General features: G+C 34.2%; 2 protein-coding genes across 2 annotated transcripts in view; both read right to left on the bottom strand.

Moving 5' to 3' along the window:
• The window catches only part of LOC129227933 (midasin-like), a 37416-nt gene extending 34479 nt beyond the window's left edge, over positions 1–2937 (bottom strand). The window contains exon 1 of the mRNA XM_054862553.1: positions 2813–2937. Within this exon, the coding sequence (XP_054718528.1) occupies positions 2813–2878 (66 nt within the window). The 5' untranslated portion in view covers positions 2879–2937. The remainder of the gene's footprint in view (positions 1–2812) is intronic.
• LOC129227701 (midasin-like) overlaps positions 1–18708 on the bottom strand; it is a 285381-nt gene that overhangs the window by 59436 nt on the left and 207237 nt on the right. The gene's annotated exons all lie outside the window — the stretch shown is intronic.

The raw sequence follows: 18708 nt of genomic DNA on the forward strand, positions 1-18708 counted from the left end.
CTAATCTCAGAAACAACACTAAGATATTCTACTGTTGTTCTGAGGCGATGATATATTGAACTTCCACATATCAAAATTTTCTATAGATCAAAGTGCCAGCAAATTTCCATGTCCATTGCATAGAAAAGTTCTTTCTGTAAATGGAAAAAATCTCTATATGTCGAAAAAAAAATTCAAGACATTCATAGATTTTTTTTCCCCATTTTAGACTGTTTGTCTCATGAAAAATGAAGGTTAAGGGAGAAAATCATGTTCTCTAAAGGTTGATACAAAACTCATAAGGAATCTAGGGTTGAGGGGTGTGTAGATATAGGTTGCTGATCCCCTCAAGAGTTCGTAAATTCTCTCAAGTTTATTTTAAATCTGAGTTATAACTAGTCCTAGTAATACAATAAAACCAGTTCCAAGTTATCCCTTTTGTATGTTTTTAATCATTCCTAGTCTTTTTAGCTTCAGTGAAAACCATTCAAGTTAAGTTGATTGATTTTTTACTTTTTTCTTGATTACACTGTCAATACGAAAATCACCTAGTTGTGGATCAAGTTGAATTGCCAAAGAATGAAGATGTATGAAGGCTTAAAAATGTCATTTCTGTTAAATTTAGTATTTCTGCAAGTACAGTTATTGTGATTATGAGAAACTGGAAAGCTGTACTATAAGTACTGAAACTAACAGAAATCTCACTCAAAAACATAAAACAGCATTACAGTTGGAGGACATTAGCTTTAATTTTAATGTTTTAGGATATTTTTTTGATAAACTAAGATTGTTTCATTGTATCAAAATTTCAATACATCAAATTTTTTTCTGGCAATTTGCTACTTCGATCTATGGAGGTCCAACTGTATTATGAATTATTCCATATTTCAGTTATTTGCTGATGATACATAATGAACAAAGTTTAAATTTAACATTTATTTGCTTTTGAATGCTTTGCAATCAAAATTTTAAAGATCCAAGCCACCATTTTACAAGTCTTTGCACTCATAAGATTTTGTAAAAACCTACCCCTCAATTGCTTCAGGATGTTACGTCAAAAAATTATTTAATTACACTTAATTTTTTTGCATATCTATTGCTTCCAAAAAATGAATCAAAATCTCAAATCAGGGGGTGTGAGTTCTCACACTATTTATACTACCGTATTTTCGGGAATAAGTGCCGCGGCATTTACAAGAAAAAAAAAGGCTGGTGCGGTGCATATAAGGGGTGTGGCAGATAGAATCTCTTTTTTCTTAAAGCAAAAAAAAAAAAAAATCCAAGTTTTTAAAAAATGTTGAAAATGCTGCTAATATATGGCACCACACCGTCCTGCTCTGCCGGCAGTTAGCACAACATAATGATTAACATAGAAAAAGTACGTCAGTCACATCAAAAAACGTCAGTGTTTCAATATTTTTTTCTAAGAAACGTTTAAGAAATAAGATAGAAACTAAGTAAAATAATGATTTTTGATGCTTGCAATTTTCTATTTTGCTTCTAATTTCAATATTAATAATAGTGTTACTACATAAACGCTTTTAATAATGATTAATTGATTTCATACATCAAAATAGGCAGTAAAACTGACTTTTTAAATCAAGTCGGCGAAAAAATATATTTTGACATAGTTTTATATGTTTTAAGAACCTTATCTGTTATTGGATGATCTTCCAATGTCGACCTATGTTGTTTCTACGTCAACCAATGTTTTTGTGCTAATTGAAACAGAGTTTGACATTGGTGAGGCATTGAGAGGAAGGGTCCCCGTCCCTCGCTTTGGATAAGCAACGAATGTCTCCCCTCTAGGTAAGAAAATTATATTTACAGTAAAGTATATATAGTTTTGTTAATTAAAAATATTTATTTCATTCCAGCTTTCTTTACTACTACTAATCGTGCTTTTAAGTTGTTTAATGTTGGGTTCAGCGCTTATGGCGGGTGCGGCGCATACATTTCTATTTTTCTTCCCTTGAGAATATATTTCGATGAGGCACTTACTCCCGAAAATTCGGTACCTATGACATTTTGGGACTAGAATGCTCAAACAAACATAAAAGTTTCAAAACAGTATGTGTTACGTCAGGATTCATTTTCATTTTTCACATCAGGATGCATATTTATTTTTCTTACTAGATAGCACCATGAGAGAATTTATGATATACAAATACAAAATTCACAACCAGCAACAGGCTTTGGCCCCCAATAGGCTGGTTCTAGTCAGTTTACTAGTCCTCAATTGAGATCAATGGCCATCTTAAAGCTATGTACCCTCTTACTCATTACTGCCTTTTTCAGTAAGCTGTTCCAAGTGCCCACAACCTACTAAAGTAATAATTTTTCCTAATTTTCAGATTAGCCAGATACTTGAATATCTTAAAACAAGGACCCTCGTCCTGCTGTCCACGCAAAAATTGAACCCATCAACGTCTTTCATTTTGATAAATTTAAACAACTGAATCAAGTCCCATCTGACTCTCTTTTCCTCCAGGTTATACATATGAAGACTTTTAAGTTTGGCGTCATAATCTAAATCTGAAAGTCCCTTCACTAACCTAGTAGCCCTACTTTGAACCCTTTCCAACAAAGAAATATCTCTGTTGAGATGAGAAAAAAAAAAAAAAAAAAAAAAAAAACTGAATAGCATACTCCAAATGAAGTCTTACTAAACTTTTGTATGACTGGAAATAATTGGTTTACCTTAAAATGAACATACTTTTTTCCTTTTTTAAAACTTTTTAAAATAAAAGACACTTTTTTGTTAGTTTTTTGTGAAAACAAAGCAATTGTTAGGAGGATTATCAATAAAACAATGAAATATAGAGCATATTACCTTATTTCTTACGTAATCTAATTTCACCGTGTGCTTCATAGCAGGATCAATGATATCCATAGGCATTAGCAATAGGTAGGTGAGGAGTCCCACAAAGACATAGCAACAGCCAATTTCATACTGCAAATCAGAATCTTGATGTTTCAATGCTGGTTCATCAATGGTAGCAATACTTGACGCTTCTGTAACAAAGGAAAGCAAATTACTGAATAAGGCCATACCCACTCAATAATTTCACTGACATTTTGTTAGAAATCTTAAAATTTTAATTAACAGAACTATGCACGTTTTTTAAAATCTTTACATTTGATACACAGATACTCCTTACATAGTATTATTTTTATTGAACAACTTTGTTACCTGAAAGTTAATTTAGTTGCATGCATCATGTACAGGACATCCAAAGTCAAACTCGTATAGTTTGCCGTACGCATTGCTTAATATTTCTGCTCTATTAATATAGCAATGACGAAACAAGTTACAGGATTTGAAAACTCAGGCTCCAACGCAAAGGAAACATCTCATTTGTTGAGAAATAACTCAAACCGTTGGGGAAAAAATTATGATATATAAATATAGAAGTTATTATTTGCAAAGTTCAGTCATTAGTCAGGCAGAAAAAGTTACTGATCTGGGCGTCTTTATAAGTCAGGACCTAAAGTTTAGTCAACAGTGCAGCATAGCTAATCACAAAGCCAATAAGATGCTTGGGTTTATCAATAGATCTATTTCAAACAAATCGAAAGACGTTCTTCTGCTCTTATATAGAAGTTTGATAAGACCTCATTTGGAGTATGCTGTTCAGTTTTGGTCTCCTTATCTTAAGAAAGATATTAATGTATTGGAAAAGGGTTCAAAGGCGGACAACAAGGATAATTAATGGACTTTCTCATTTAGACTACAATTCCAGGCTTAGAATGATAAAAATGTACAGTCTTGAGCAAAGAAGAGACCGATGGAACATGATTCAGTTGTTCAAATTTATTAAAATGAAAGATGTTACGGGGCTAAAGTTTAGCACTGAAAACAGGACAAGGGGTCATTGTTTTAAGCTATTTAAATCTCAGGCTAACATAGATATCAGGAAAAATTATTATTTTAGCACGGTAGTGGAACCTTGGAACAATTAACCGGAAGAGGTGGTAATGAGTATGGCAGTGGATAACTTTAAGAGGGCCATTGATCTTCACTGGGGATTGTAAACTGACTAGGACCAGCCTAGCTGGGCCCAGAGCCTGTTGCTGGTCGTAGCTTTTGTATTTTGATTTCATTGCTAATATCGAAGCGTATAGCAATGACTCAATTCAGGATGTCCTTTTACAAGTTAAAACAATGTACAGAAACTATATTCCATTACCAGGGGATAGGAAACAAGCATTTTAATATGAAATGCAGAAATTTTGTAATAGTATTGCTAATGATATTTTGCAGAAAAAAAATATACACGTGTAAACGAATAATATTTACTAGCCATAAGTTTCTGTATCAGTGGTGAAAACAAGAAGACTTTATGCTGCTCAGTTTCTCCAGGGAAGTTTAAATGAGAGGTTAAGCTATTAACCACATGTTGTATTCATTACAGTAGGCGTCGCTTAATGTGATCACTTTGAGACAGATGCAGTTTGATAACAATAACCGAGAAGAATCCAGGAGATACAAAATGATTATTTTTTTAACTATTTCAAGCATTTATTATTACAACTGAAAATTAAAATAGCAATGTTTCAACTAAACGCAGTTTTAAATTATAAATTAGCAGAATAAAATAGCTCTGTTTTCCATTGATTAAACATTAAACCATCTGTTCGATTTGACAAAATCTTTCTTGCCCACTTTAAAGGCAAGATCTTCTGCTTTTTGCTGCATTGACGGACCGTTTATGCTTATCCTTTCCCTGACATTCGTAAACCACAGTTTCAAAGCAGGTTCAACTTCACCACCCTCTTCAAGCACTGTTTCACTGGATGTTAAAAAAAAATTCATTTAGCTCCACTTTGTTTTCAATCTCGTCAGGATTTTTTAATAACTTACAAAGTAATGGCTAAGAAATATTTATTTGGTATGCAACATTTCCTTCACTCATGACGGTTAAATTGTCAAAAAGTTTTAAAATGACAATTTTTTTCCTGGACAGTGAAATCACTGCGCTTTTTTCTTCATGGCTAACATGTTGGACCGTTTAGAGTGAAGTTTTAGTGTAACTGAGCAGGGAGAAAAACTCTTCTGCTTTAAATTCTTAAGGAAACTTGTTCTCTCGGAAGTTACTTGTCAGGGTTTGGATTTCTATTTTTTTTGACTGAGGAACAAAAAATAGGAAAAAAAAAATGGAACTTTATGAAAAAGTGATAACAATAAATGAAGACACTGATTACAATATCCGACGTTTTTAACACATGTTAATATACAAGTGTTTCCTGACTTCGTGATTATGATAACATTAAGCAAATGATAATATTAACTGTGATCACTTACAAGCACCGCCTACTGCATATATCAAAGGGTGCCCATATGCAAAATTTTAAGGGAGGGGGGGGCTCAGATATTTTCCCCATGGTTTAGCAGGATATTTTCCCCATAGAAACCGATTTCAGTACAGATTAGAGTTATTAAAATTTGGCATTTTTAATAACTTATTTATTAATTGCGGGAGAAGAAATATTTCTACCTTTTTGCAAAGAAAAAAGTACTAAAAGCAAGGAAGTTCTAATTTTAAAAGGGGGGGGGGGGGAGGCTTGAGCCCCCACTTGGACACCCTTGTTATATATATATATATATATATATATATATATATATATCAAGTGCCAGCCTGTTAACTATTAGGACATAAAAGGCCACATGCTCTAAATATTTTTTCTCAATACAATTAAAATCATCAACTACAATAATGCTGATTTCATATACATTAAATTTAGTTTTATTTTATAAACTTGCTTATTCAGTTACTGCTGAAAGTAAAGCGTGAAAAGAGGGTCCAACTCCAACGTTTGACTTTTGTTTATACAGAATAAAAGATGCTCATGGCAGAACAATTAATCCCAGTTCAATTTTAGCCATGCACTATAAATAAATAATTAAAACAAGATTCAAAATACGAATATACACGTCAAAAAGTATTAAAACCTTTCAAATACAAATAGGTTGTGTGCGTTGGTTCAGTAAGAAAATAAAAGGTCAAAAATTTCTAGCATTGCCTTCATGTCATGGATCATTATTACTTAACAAAATAAAGCAAGAATACCACAATTTAGTACTACAAACTAATATATTTTCTTACTCATTGACAAACTTTAACTTCTGAACAAAATCATAAGCAGTAGAAACAATGTTTCTCCCTCCATCAGTCCTCTTAAAGACGGGGGCGTCCACTCCTCGAAAAAGTTCGAGCACAGTCTCTTGGCTCAGATCTTCCTCAGGTTTCACATTATTCATTAAAGCAACAGCAGCAACCAAAGTATCAAACCATGTCAGAATGATATCAGATGTGCATTTCCTAAAAATATACAAACATATTCGACTGTATCAATTTTTTTACATTGTTAACAATAACTTGTTTAACCTTTTGTTCGGACTCTCAGTTACAGTAAAATATGTAAAAGATATCATTTTTTTTTTCTTTTGATTTTTTACCTCTCTAGCCCACCAGAAGAATGTTGATGGTTAATATAATGCACCTTTTCCTTTTAAACAAAAATAATGGCTATGTTGAACTGAAAATGTGTTGAAAACTGAAAAAAATTGTGTACACCTTTACCAAAAGTGGGAGGTGATGGGGTAAAAACCACGGACTGGTCATATTTGGATTCAGGGGGTCAATTTAAATATGAATGAGCAAGAACATTTTTTTTGTTTTTTTTGGGGGCGGGGACTCTGTAATCTAGAGACAAAAAAAAAAAAAACAAACTGCCGAAAAAGTCTGTCTCCCTGAAAAACTGGTAACAGATTTGTATCTCTATATTCATTATTTACTTGAAAATCATTAAAACAAACATTAATAATTGAGGAAAATTCTTTGTATCACCTTCTAACCGTGAAGATGTCATTTGAGGAAACTGCTAGTCTGAGAGTTGGTTTCAGGTATATTTAAAGATGAAAACAGTCCGGAAAAAAACCCGAAAATTTCCCGAAAAAAATCGTTTTTTCTTTTTTTTCCCCCCCCCCCCCCGAAGAAAATTTATTTTTCCTCCAGAAAAATGGAATTTTTTTCAACTTTTCAGGAAGTTTCAATTGAAATTTTCGGCAAAAAGTGATTAGAAATTTCTCATACTCAAATTCTGATGCAATTTCCTCCCCCATTCAGGGCCGTCGCTAGGTCAAAAAACTGGGGGGGGGGGGGGGGGGGTAAGCATTTGGTGGCCATTTAATTGTTTCAAACGCATGTTCCAAATATGCAGAGAGGAGAGAGAAGATTTAGCTTCTGGTTTAGCAGGGAATAGTCATAATACTAGATTTTAGAACTAGAAATATAAATTTAATCGTAACGATAATATTCAATCAGGAAATAGGGAATGTGGGAGGGCTACCTAATGGAATTTTTTAGAAAATGAAGATATAAAAACAGTACTATATTATAAGTGTGGGAGTTAAGGGAGAGGAAGTCCACGATAGGCTCTCCCGATAATTTTTTTAAATTTAAGTTCCCAAAACAGAATTGTACTTTAGATTACATTCAGGAGAGAGAGGGGTTCCGGGGGTTCTCCTATAGGGAATTTTTCAAGATTGTTATTTGAAAAAGGCAGTTTTAGAGGATCTATGCAGATGTTAAGGGAGAAAGAGACTTGGGGGTTATCTTGCATCCCCCGTAATTTTCCAAACTAACTCCAAGCACGAAATTGTGAATTACAGTGAAGCACCGTTTATACGTTTTTGAAGGGACTGTATGAAAAAGCGTACTAACGAAAAAAACGTATAATAGGTAAAGGTTAATGTGTATTAGACTTTGCAGGGACCAATTATAAAAACGTATAATTGATAAAGCGTATAATTGATAAAAATGTATAAAAGAGAAACGTATAAACGGTGCTTCACTGTATTTCTGATTGTGACAGGTAAATGGGGGTCCGGGAAAAATTTGAAAATTTTAGTTTGAAAAATGCAGTTTTTTGACGATCTATCCAGCTTTTCTTAAATTGTGTTCCGCGGAACCCTTGGGTTCTACGGAGCTCTCTCAGGGGTTCCAGCATGTTTTTCTTTCACCCTCTACGAATTCGTCGCTTAAAATATTGATAAAATGATGCCTTTTCAAAATTAAAAATAAATTTACTTTTACTTTCGTACAGCAATCTGAGCATTACTACCCCACCTGGGTTAGCCACTACAGGATTAATTTTATTTTTTTGCCTAAAATATTGCACATTTTAAGCTACCAAAAAGAGCCTGAAATTGTGCCTTTAAAATTTCATTCTCTAACATTTTTCCGAGATCAAAACACTTCCTTCTCGCCTAATTTCTCCAAAGACAGCCTAAAATTGAGTTTTAAAAAACTGATGTAAACTTATATAAATATTTTGAAAAATTTCTGGAAGAAGATATTGATCTCCTAATATCACTAAAAATAGTCCAAAAGTGACTTCAATGTTGAAAATATTTCGGGAGAGCACCTAAAAATCATCTTTCCTACAACATTACCAAATATTGCCTAAAATTATGTTTTCGGCCTCAATTTCAAATATTATGCTCTGTATAATAGCCACTCTCTGTCTATGGCAGCTGCGGTAAGGACAACATCAACATTTAAGGAGTGAGGACCAATTTAAGAAGCAGTACTGGTCAAGAGCGTCTAAATGGTCTATCTCTGTCTAATGTCAACACACATTGACATCAAAGTCTCTGATTAAAAAAAAACTAAAAAACATATTACAAAATAAGAAACATTCATTTTTATGGCTCAAAAACCTTTTCTGCATAAATTTAAGTGAATTATTAACACTGTATTGGGTAAAACAGATCAAAAGTTCCTTTTCTTGTTAAAAAAAATATTTTGACCATATGCCTCATGTATACATTCTGAGACTGTTCATGCATTTTAAAAATATCCGTAATCGCAAATACCAACATATTGGTTTTTCAACAAACACTAGTTAGCAGTTATCAACAATTAACATGACCTATAATGAAATCTACTTAATAAGAGATTTAATGATAAATAGTTAAAGTGATAGTTTCTTTGGGGTAAGAACCTGAGCCCCCTATAAAACAGAATCCTGAACATCATCCAACATCGTTAAAATTGCGTTTTTGGAGCTTCAATTTCGAAATATTGCCGAAGGAGAGTTCTTGAACTCCATCCCTTCGATAATGCATTCGAAAAGCATATAAATGTTGTGAAAGATGGAGTACAATTTCGTTTTTAAAGCTTCAATTTCAAAATCTTCAAAGCTTCAATTTCAGGGAGAGCCAGTGCCCCCCTCTTTCTATAATATTTTTGAAGATCGCCAAAGGCAAAATTTTAAGGGGGTACTCAGATATTTTCCCCATAGAAACCGATTACAGTACTGATTAGAGTTATTAAAATTTTACAGTTTTAATAACTTATTCATTAATTGCTGGAGAAGAAATGTTTTTACATTTTTGCAAAGAAAAAAGTACTAAAAGCAAGGATGTTCTAATTTCAAAGGGGGAGGGCTTGAGCCCCCCCCATATATGCGTGATGTTTTTTGTTGTGCTTTTATGTTGTTTTTATATATATTGTGTTCTGAAGTGCTTTGATCATGTTTTTTTTATCTGATTTTTTCCTGTTGGCGCTAAAAAAGCATCGCTAAGAACGATGTATGACATATGTCGTCATACATCGTTTTCTTGGCGACGCTTTCTTGGCGCCAACAGGAAAAAGTCGCCAAGGGTGGGGTATATCACATCAGTTCCGTAAATAAAGCAGAAATATTGGTGGAAAATACAGCATATAGCTATTTCAAGGTTACAATGGAGCCTCTTCATCAGTGCAAAAAGCTCACCAACACAACCAGAAGTTGCAAGATAACTGACAACAACCAAGTGGACACCGGTATTTATACCAAAGAGGGCCAACCAATAAGAATACAGGAACAAGACATCAAACAACCAATCAGCGAACAGCATGTACACTCCGGGCTCAAAGCAGGGGGAGAGACAACCAATCAGAAGCCAGGAGACAAAAGGAGCGCGAGACACCGAAGAAACAGGAAAGACAATTATAGAAATTGCTTCCAAATATCATGGAAAAATGGAGTGCTGGAAAAATCATTGACCAGAGAATGAGAATTTTTCCAAATATAGTAAGCTTCCCAGAAATCGAGGTCATAAACCGAAGAACATTTACAAATAATCTTTGCAGAAGAAAAATCAAAACAGTGACCAGAAGTCCAACAATGCTGAGCGATGGAAGGACGAGCAAGTTCTTTATGTTTAACATAGTTTTCGTACTCTTTCAGACGGTGCTTGAGAGCACGTTTAGTCTGTCCAACGTAACCAAGTCCACACTTGCAAGAGACGCTATAAATACCCCAGTTGCTATGGCAATCAATGGGGTCCTTTAAGTTTGTAAATTTTATCTTATTAACTGGAGAAAAAGCTATATCGAAACCAAATTTCTTCAAAATCTTTGCCACTTGATGACTAACTTTTGGATAAGGCAAAACAATAGTATACGAAGCATTGGAAGCAGAAACCTTTTCAGAATGAGAGTGCTTAATTAACTTATTATAAATTGAATCAGTGATGCTAGGAGAATAACCATGATAAAAAGCCACTGCTTTAAGATTCTATTCGGCATATCATTGTCAATACTATGGATTTTAATTCCAAATTGACTTCAAATACTTTTAGCAAGCATGCTAATTCTTCCATCAAAGGTTTGTGTTCTGATCCTGATCTAGTTGTTACTAAGGCTGACAAAGGTGGCCAAATTGTTATTCTTGATAAAAGTTCATATTTAGATAATGTAATGAGCTAATTGAAGTTGGTCCTTATGAGACACTTCACAAAGAACCTAGTATTAGAGAGGTTAACCTTATTAAAAATGTTGTGAAAATCTTCTCCTATGATCAGTGAGTCTTCAAAAAGGTCTTTAACTCCTTCTGTTGCACACTGTGCCATGTTTTATGCTCTACCAAAGGTCCATAAACCCGACATTCCTCTTAGGCCTATTGTTTCAAACATTGGTAGTGCTTCATATAAACTTGCTAAGTATTTAGTTTCTATCTTCTCTTCTCTTTTGGTTAGCAACTCTTTTACTGTCAGAAATTCAGTTCATCTTGTTCAGACGTTACGTTATTTTAAGCCTCATGGTTTAACGATGACTTCTTTTGACGTGAAATCATTTTTCACTAATGTACCGGTTATTGGGACTTCGGATTGTGTTAAATTGAGACTCCAAGAGCATCATTTTTCTAGTTTTGAGGTTGATGAACTTGTTTCACTTACTCGTGTTTGTCTTGAGTAGAATACTTTTGTTTGCAATGGTACTTACTTTCGCATGTCTGAAGGTTTAGCAATGGGTAATCCTTTGAGTCCTATTTTAAGTGACATTTATATGCACTATTTTGAGACTAAACTTTTTGAAACCATAACGTTTCCGTTCTATGTTCATTACGTTGACGATTGCTTTGTTTTGCCCTGCCAAAACCATGTTGATAATGAACTTTTACTTTCTACTCTAAATTCTATTGATCCTTGCATTGAGTGCTGGAAAAATCATTGACCAGAGAATGAGAATTTTTCCAAATATAGTAAGCTTCCCAGAAATCAAGGTCATAAATCGAAGAACATTTACAAATAATCTTTGCAGATGAAAAATCAAAACAGTGACCAGAAGTCCAACAATGCTGAGCGATGGAAAGACGAGCAAGTTCTTTATGTTTAACATAGTTTTCGTGCTCTTTCAGACGGTGCTTGAGAGCACGTTTAGTCAGTCCAACGTAACCAAGTCCACACTTGCAAGAGATGCTATAAATACCCCAGTTGCTATAGCAATCAATGGGGTCCTTTAAGTTTGTAAATTTTATCTTATTAACTGGAGAAAAAGCTATATCGAAACCAAATTTCTTCAAAATCTTTGCCACTTGATGACTTACTTTTGGTTAATAAGGCAAAACAATAGTATACGAAGCATTGGAAGCAGAAACCTTTTCAGAATAAGAGGGCTTAATTAACTTGTTATAAATTTAATCAATGATGCTAGGAGAATAACCACGATCAAAAGCCACTGCTTTAAGATAAGAAAGCTCAGCATTTAAAGAATTGGAGGAAGAACAGATGTTCAAAGCACGAAACACAAAAGCCTTGAATGAGGCCAACTTTTGGTTTGGAGGATGAGAAGAACATTTGTGAGGAGGTAGTGTAACAGCAAAAGGCTTACGAAACACCGAAGTCATAAATTCATCATTACTTTTAGTAATAAAGACATCCAAAAATGAAAGAGAACTATCAGTTTCCATTTCAATAGTGAATTGGATGCAAGGATCAATAGAATTTAGAGTAGAAAGTAAAAGTTCATTATCAACATGGTTTTGGCCAAGCAAAACAAAGCAATCGTCAACGTAATGAACATAGAACGGAAACGTTATGGTTTCAAAAAGTTTAGTCTCAAAATAGTGCATATAAATGTCACTTAAAATAGGACTCAAAGGATTACCCATTGCTAAACCTTCAGACATGCGAAAGTAAGTACCATTGCAAACAAAAGTATTCTACTCAAGACAAACACGAGTAAGTGAAACAAGTTCATCAACCTCAAAACTAGAAAAATGATGCTCTTGGAGTCTCAATTTAAAACAATCCAAAGCCCCAATAACCGGTACATTAGTGAAAAGAGATTTCACATCAAAAGAAGTCATCGTTAAACCATGAGGCTTAAAATAACGTAACTTCTGAACAAAATGAACTGAATTTCTGACAGTAAAAGAGTTGCTAACCAAAAGAGAAGAGAAGATAGAAACTAAATACTTAGCAAGTTTATATGAAGCAGTACCAATGTTTGAAACAATAGGCCTAAGAGGAATGTCAGGTTTATGGACCTTTGGTAGAGCATAAAACCTGGCACAGTGTGCAACAGAAGGAGTTAAAGACCTTTTTGAAGACTCACTGATCATAGGAGAAGATTTCACAACATTTTTAATAAGGTTAACCTCTCTAATACTAGGGTCTTTGTGAAGTGTCACATAAGGACCAACTTCAATTAGCTCATTACATTTATCTAAATATGAACTTTTATCAAGAATAACAATTTGGCCACCTTTGTCAGCCTTAGTAACAACTAGATCAGGATCAGAACACAAACCTTTGATGGAAGAATTAGCATGCTTGCTAAAAGTATTTGAAGTCAATTTGGAATTAAAATCCATAGTATTGACAATGATATGCCGAATAGAATCTTAAAGCAGTGGCTTTTTATCGTGGTTATTCTCCTAGCATCACTGATTCAATTTATAATAAGTTAATTAAGCACTCTCATTCTGAAAAGGTTTCTGCTTCCAATGCTTCGTATACTATTGTTTTGCCTTATCCAAAAGTTAGTCATCAAGTGGCAAAGATTTTGAAGAAATTTGGTTTCGATATAGCTTTTTCTCCAGTTAATAAGATAAAATTTACAAACTTAAAGGACCCCATTGATTGCCATAGCAACTGGGGTATTTATAGCGTCTCTTGCAAGTGTGGACTTGGTTACGTTGGACAGACTAAACGTGCTCTCAAGCACCATCTGAAAGAGTACGAAAACTATGTTAAACATAAAGAACTTGCTCGTCCTTCCATCGCTCAGCATTGTTGGACTTCTGGTCACTGTTTTGATTTTTCTTATGCAAAGATTATTTGTAAATGTTCTTCGGTTTATGACCTCGATTTCTGGGAAGCTTACTATATTTGGAAAAATTCTCATTCTCTGGTCAATGATTTTTCCAGCACTCCATTTTTCCATGATATTTGGAAGCAATTTCTATAATTGTCTTTCCTGTCTTTTCGGTGTCTCGCGCTCCTTTTGTCTCCTGGCTTCTGATTGGTTGTCTCTCCCCCTGCTTTGAGCCCGGAGTGTACATGCTGTTCGCTGATTGGTTGTTTGATGTCTTGTTCCTGTATTCTTATTGGTTGGCCCTCTTTGGTATAAATACCGGCGTCCACTTGGTTTTGTCAGTTCTTTCGCAACTTCTGGTTTTGTTGGTGAGCTTTTTGCACTGATGAAGAGGCTCCATTGTAGCCTTGAAATAGCTATATGCTGTATTTTCCACCAATATTTGTGCTTTATTTACGTTGTTTTTTCACCTTAATCAATGTTAATGGGTGGAGAGATTCAGAGTCCTCCCCTGGCAAATTTTGAAAATTGAAATTCAATTAACGCAATTGCAGGTGATTTTGAATACTGTTAAAGAAGCAAGGACTGATACAAGGGACCCCGTTCCGGAAAAATTTCTGAATTGAAGCCTTAAAATGCAAGTGTAGGTCATATTAGACGACGTTAAGGAAAGAATTGGGTTTGAATTTGAATTTTCTTTTTGGAAACTTTTCAGAGTTGAAGTTTGAAAGATACAGTATCAGGGCGGTTGTCAAAAAAATTTTCTGTGCATAACGCTAAGTTTTAAATTTTATTCAAGTAACTATCAATGAAATATGGGATTAACTGTTATGCTTTGATAGTATATTAAAGCATGTAATATTCCCCAACAGCATTAATTTTTGAAGGCTTTGGTTTGCTGGAAAAAATTAAAAACTTAGCGTTACACATGGGACAATTTTTTGAGAATCGCCCATCAGACGATTTTTGGTGACGTTAGGAAAAAGGAGCATGGATATTTCCCCCATTATATAAAAATGTTGTGCTGCCCCTTCCAAGCATGTTTTAATTAAATACGTACATAAGTTGAAAAATCAACTGCCCCCTACTTGAAAAATTTCTGGATCCGTCCTTGTAGAGAAGTAGGGGGTTTGGGAGATCTTCCCGAAAATTTTCTGAATTGAAACCTTAACAATGAAATTTTTGAGGATCTTCGGTACTATTAGGAGGAGGGCAGGTACAGGAGACCTCAGGGAGTTTTTTTATTTTAAAATCCAAAAGACGAAATGTATTCGATCTTGAATGATGATGAATGAGTAATTGAGAGGGCGTTTTCGGGAGTTACGTTGGGAGCACTCTCATGATTTTTTGAAATTGTGTATGCCATCTTTAATGACGTTAGGCCACAAGGTGGTTTTCGAGAACGTTTTCCCGGATTTTTTTAAAAACCTCAGTTTTAAAAACTCGCTTCCAGGCCAACTCTGGGGACGTAAAACGAAGGGTTTGGAGTTCCCCACTCTTCCCTCAGTTTGGCTATATCCCTATCTTCATTTTAAATTTTAATTATTGTTAAAAATATTGTGGCAGGACTTTAGTCCTTTATTCCAATTCATTTTATTTTAAATATGCCTCCTGCATCTCTTGATCAAGCTTTGATTTACTTACGATTTTTACGTTCAAACATTTAGAACGTCTGGTGTGAATATTCATTACAATACTTTGAATCTCTCTTTGCATTAACTGTTCCCCCCCCCCCCCTATTTGAAACATATTTCAGCGATCCAAGCCTGTTTCTCCACCTAACAATGTTTTTCAGAATGTTCATCGAAAAAATTACATATGGGAATGTTTCAACCGCCTCATTGAAGTTATCCTATTTATTTAACTATTTTTTTTTAAACTGATGAACCATGAAGCGTGGTTTTGTATAACCAGGGCTGCCGAGAGACAAAGTGTGCATCATGTTAGTTTTGTCGCTGGTCCTCCCTCCCATTATGATAATTTTACTCTATGCACAATACTTTAATTTGAGCCGGGCCCATAGTTTCTGACTAGGCAGACATACCTACCCACTCTGCGGCCAAGCGAATAGCGTACTAAATACTATTTTTTGCGTTAAAAAATGTTTGAAGCTTACATTTCCGCTTCCGTAACCCTTACTTCCATTATATCTATTCAAAGGCCACAAGTCATTTAATCAATCATATTCCCTATAAAAGCAATTGGTTTAGAGAGTTCAAACTTATGTGTAGTTTAGGGTAGACCTTTGACTCTAAAATAGGTCATACAGTGTATTAAATGGGATTGAGGTCTAGCGAGTAAAGTGTCCAGTCTAAAGTTGATATGTCAAAAACACTGCTCTTGTCACCACTCGTCTTTTGGGCCGTATGAACTGGTGTGAAGTCAAATTGAAATGTCTTGTCTACACTGCTGTGCTGAAGTGCTCTTAGGTCCACAGAAGTACAACAGTTTCTAAACTGTCCTTCTGGTCCACTTTTTGATTCATTTTATGGCCCTCATCCACACAAAAAACAGAGATTTATTTTTGTCACTTGAGCTGATTCCATCACAGACAAATTCTGACTTCAGATTTTGGCGATGTTTAACATTTTCTAAGGTGCTTGGAGTGTCTACAGACAAAATCCTATTGCTCTGGGGGTTATGAGCTGGTTGAACGGTAAATCAGTGAAAGGTATCCCTCTTCCAGTACAGACTTGCGGTCAAACGTTTCTGGTAACTGGAGTCATACAAATACCTGGACTTCAGGAACTCATAAAACTTCTGCTTGAGCTGTTTTTGCCCTTACTTGCACTTATCGGTCACAAATTCCCATCTTACAAACGACTTCTCTCATGGAAACAAAAGGATTTCATTGGACTCACTTTTGGATGACCTGCCGATTAACTGAAATGTTCACTGTTCGTTTTTGTACACTTTCCGGGCATCAACTATCATTTCCAAACCACTTGAAGCGGCATAGCACATCAAATACCGTTTGCCGAGGCACAAAAAGCAAAAGAATTGTCGTTCTACTTGGTTAAACAGTTTTAAAATAGCAGGTCTTTTGCTTAAAAAATTGTAAAAAAACTGAAAAACAATACATAAACTAGGAGATATCTTGTAAATTATTTTCGAATAAAGTGAGAAACAAAAATAAATAAGAGGCTCATTAAACTGAAATTACTTCCATTCGATGATGCAATATTTGTCATTTTTTTTGCTGCACCCTGAATACTGCCGTGCTGAGCACAAAAATGGAATCTGCAGTTGAGCTCAAGCTGAGATATTGTGTTTTAAAGTTCGGCTCTTCCATATATTTGGTTCAGATGTTTTTTTTTAATGAATTTTTTTAAAAAAAAGTAGTTCCTGATCAAATGACCCTAAAACATTTTGTTAATTAAGTAAAATACGAAACAGGAAAACTTGGTTATAATAACTCATTTTTTTCAAAAGTGCAAGCATGACCTGTGCATAGCAAAACTGAAACTCCAGTTTAAGTTTTGGTTCACCTTTAGAAACCATTATGCAGTTTTGGTTTGGAGTTTCTGTGGGAAAGAAAAGAAAAACCAATTTAGTTTTGCTTTGGACTTAAGACTGGATTGGAAAAAATCAAAACTCAATAGTTTTCATTTTCAGACAGTGTAGTTACATTGTAAGGAAGGGAAATCATACTTATTTTTCGTTCAAACAATATTATTCATTCTTGAAAGTCAAAAATTACAATTATTATTTCAAGTTTCAAGACAATCTAAAAATGTCACTGTTATGATTAGACATGCCATACCCAATATTATTGGTTGAACGACGACTTGACTTATTTCTGGTGTTTGACCAAGAAAGCTCTCAGTTATTATAAAATAACTAATTAAACTTACTTTATGTGTATTTCTGTCAAGCAGAAAAAGATGTGTGGATTCCATATATTTTTTAATGCTTAACTCTTTATATGTTTCAAGAAACACACAGCTATGAAGAAACCCTATTTTTATTCATAAAAAAATCAATTTTTCCATTTTTTCCCAAAAAAAAAGTTTTTTTTTTCCACCACTTCAACCGGAAATTTTACATCTCTAGGTATGTTACTCAAAAACTTCGAATCCATGTTTGTGGATGTATATTAGGGTGGGCCGAAATAAGCCGAAAAATTTTTTTTTTTCGAAATCAATTTTTGGATAGCGCGCAAAAGTTGCGTAGTGAGCTAGTTAGCTCTCACAAAAAATTTCTTGGATATTAAAAAATATCTAGCCGGCGCTATTTGACACTGAAAAACCGAAAAAAAAGAGAAAAATGAATTTTTTGTCGAAATTTTTTTAAAAAAACTAAATTCCAAATATTTTGCTGGAATGCACCGAAAATGTTATATAATGAGGCAGTTCGAGCCCATAAAATGTTTCATTGATTTTAATGAGCATTTAACCGCTCCTTTCCGATATCAAAAATTGGAGAAAAATGAAAAAATATTGAATTTCTTTAAAAAAAACAATGTGAAAATTATTTTTCAAAATTAAATCATAGACTAATTAATTAAATAGTGCCATTAATCATAGTAATTATTATCACGCAATAGTATCATACATTTTCGAGAACTACATATGTAGATAATAAAATTTTAAAAAAGAAATCTTCAAATTTGATTTATAATACCTCATGCATAATGAATATTATTTTTTGGAATAATATTGTCCCTTGTTATCAAAGATGGAAGTTCTTTCCTAGCTTGAAGTTTAGCACGAATGAATCCATCTCGTGCAGTTTCACCACAAACTTTTATTGCAGCTTCGGGTATTAGTTTCACACAACGTTTCACAGCTTGCGTGTGACAGGGAAATTTCTCGAAAGTAAACTCTGTAGAATGTTCTTTGCACATTTCTTTCCATTGTTGGTCTTTTAGATGCATTGTAAGAGGTGGCCCTGTTACAACACAGTTTGCCCAATCAACTAAATCAACATAATGAACGACTTCAAAATTGAGTTTAGGACGCTCAAGAATCGTATACCATCCGAGCTCTTCGTCTTCTTATTTCTAGAGTTCAGAATGCGCCTAACAGCTAATTCCCGAATGTATTTTCTTGAGTCAAACAACATTGTCAACAGTAGCTGTTCAGAATGAGTGAAATATGCATTACTTGACCGAGAACTTTGAAAATTATCTCCTTAA

Source organism: Uloborus diversus, chromosome 8 (genome assembly GCF_026930045.1).
Source record: "Uloborus diversus isolate 005 chromosome 8, Udiv.v.3.1, whole genome shotgun sequence".
Taxonomy (NCBI): domain Eukaryota; kingdom Metazoa; phylum Arthropoda; class Arachnida; order Araneae; family Uloboridae; genus Uloborus; species Uloborus diversus.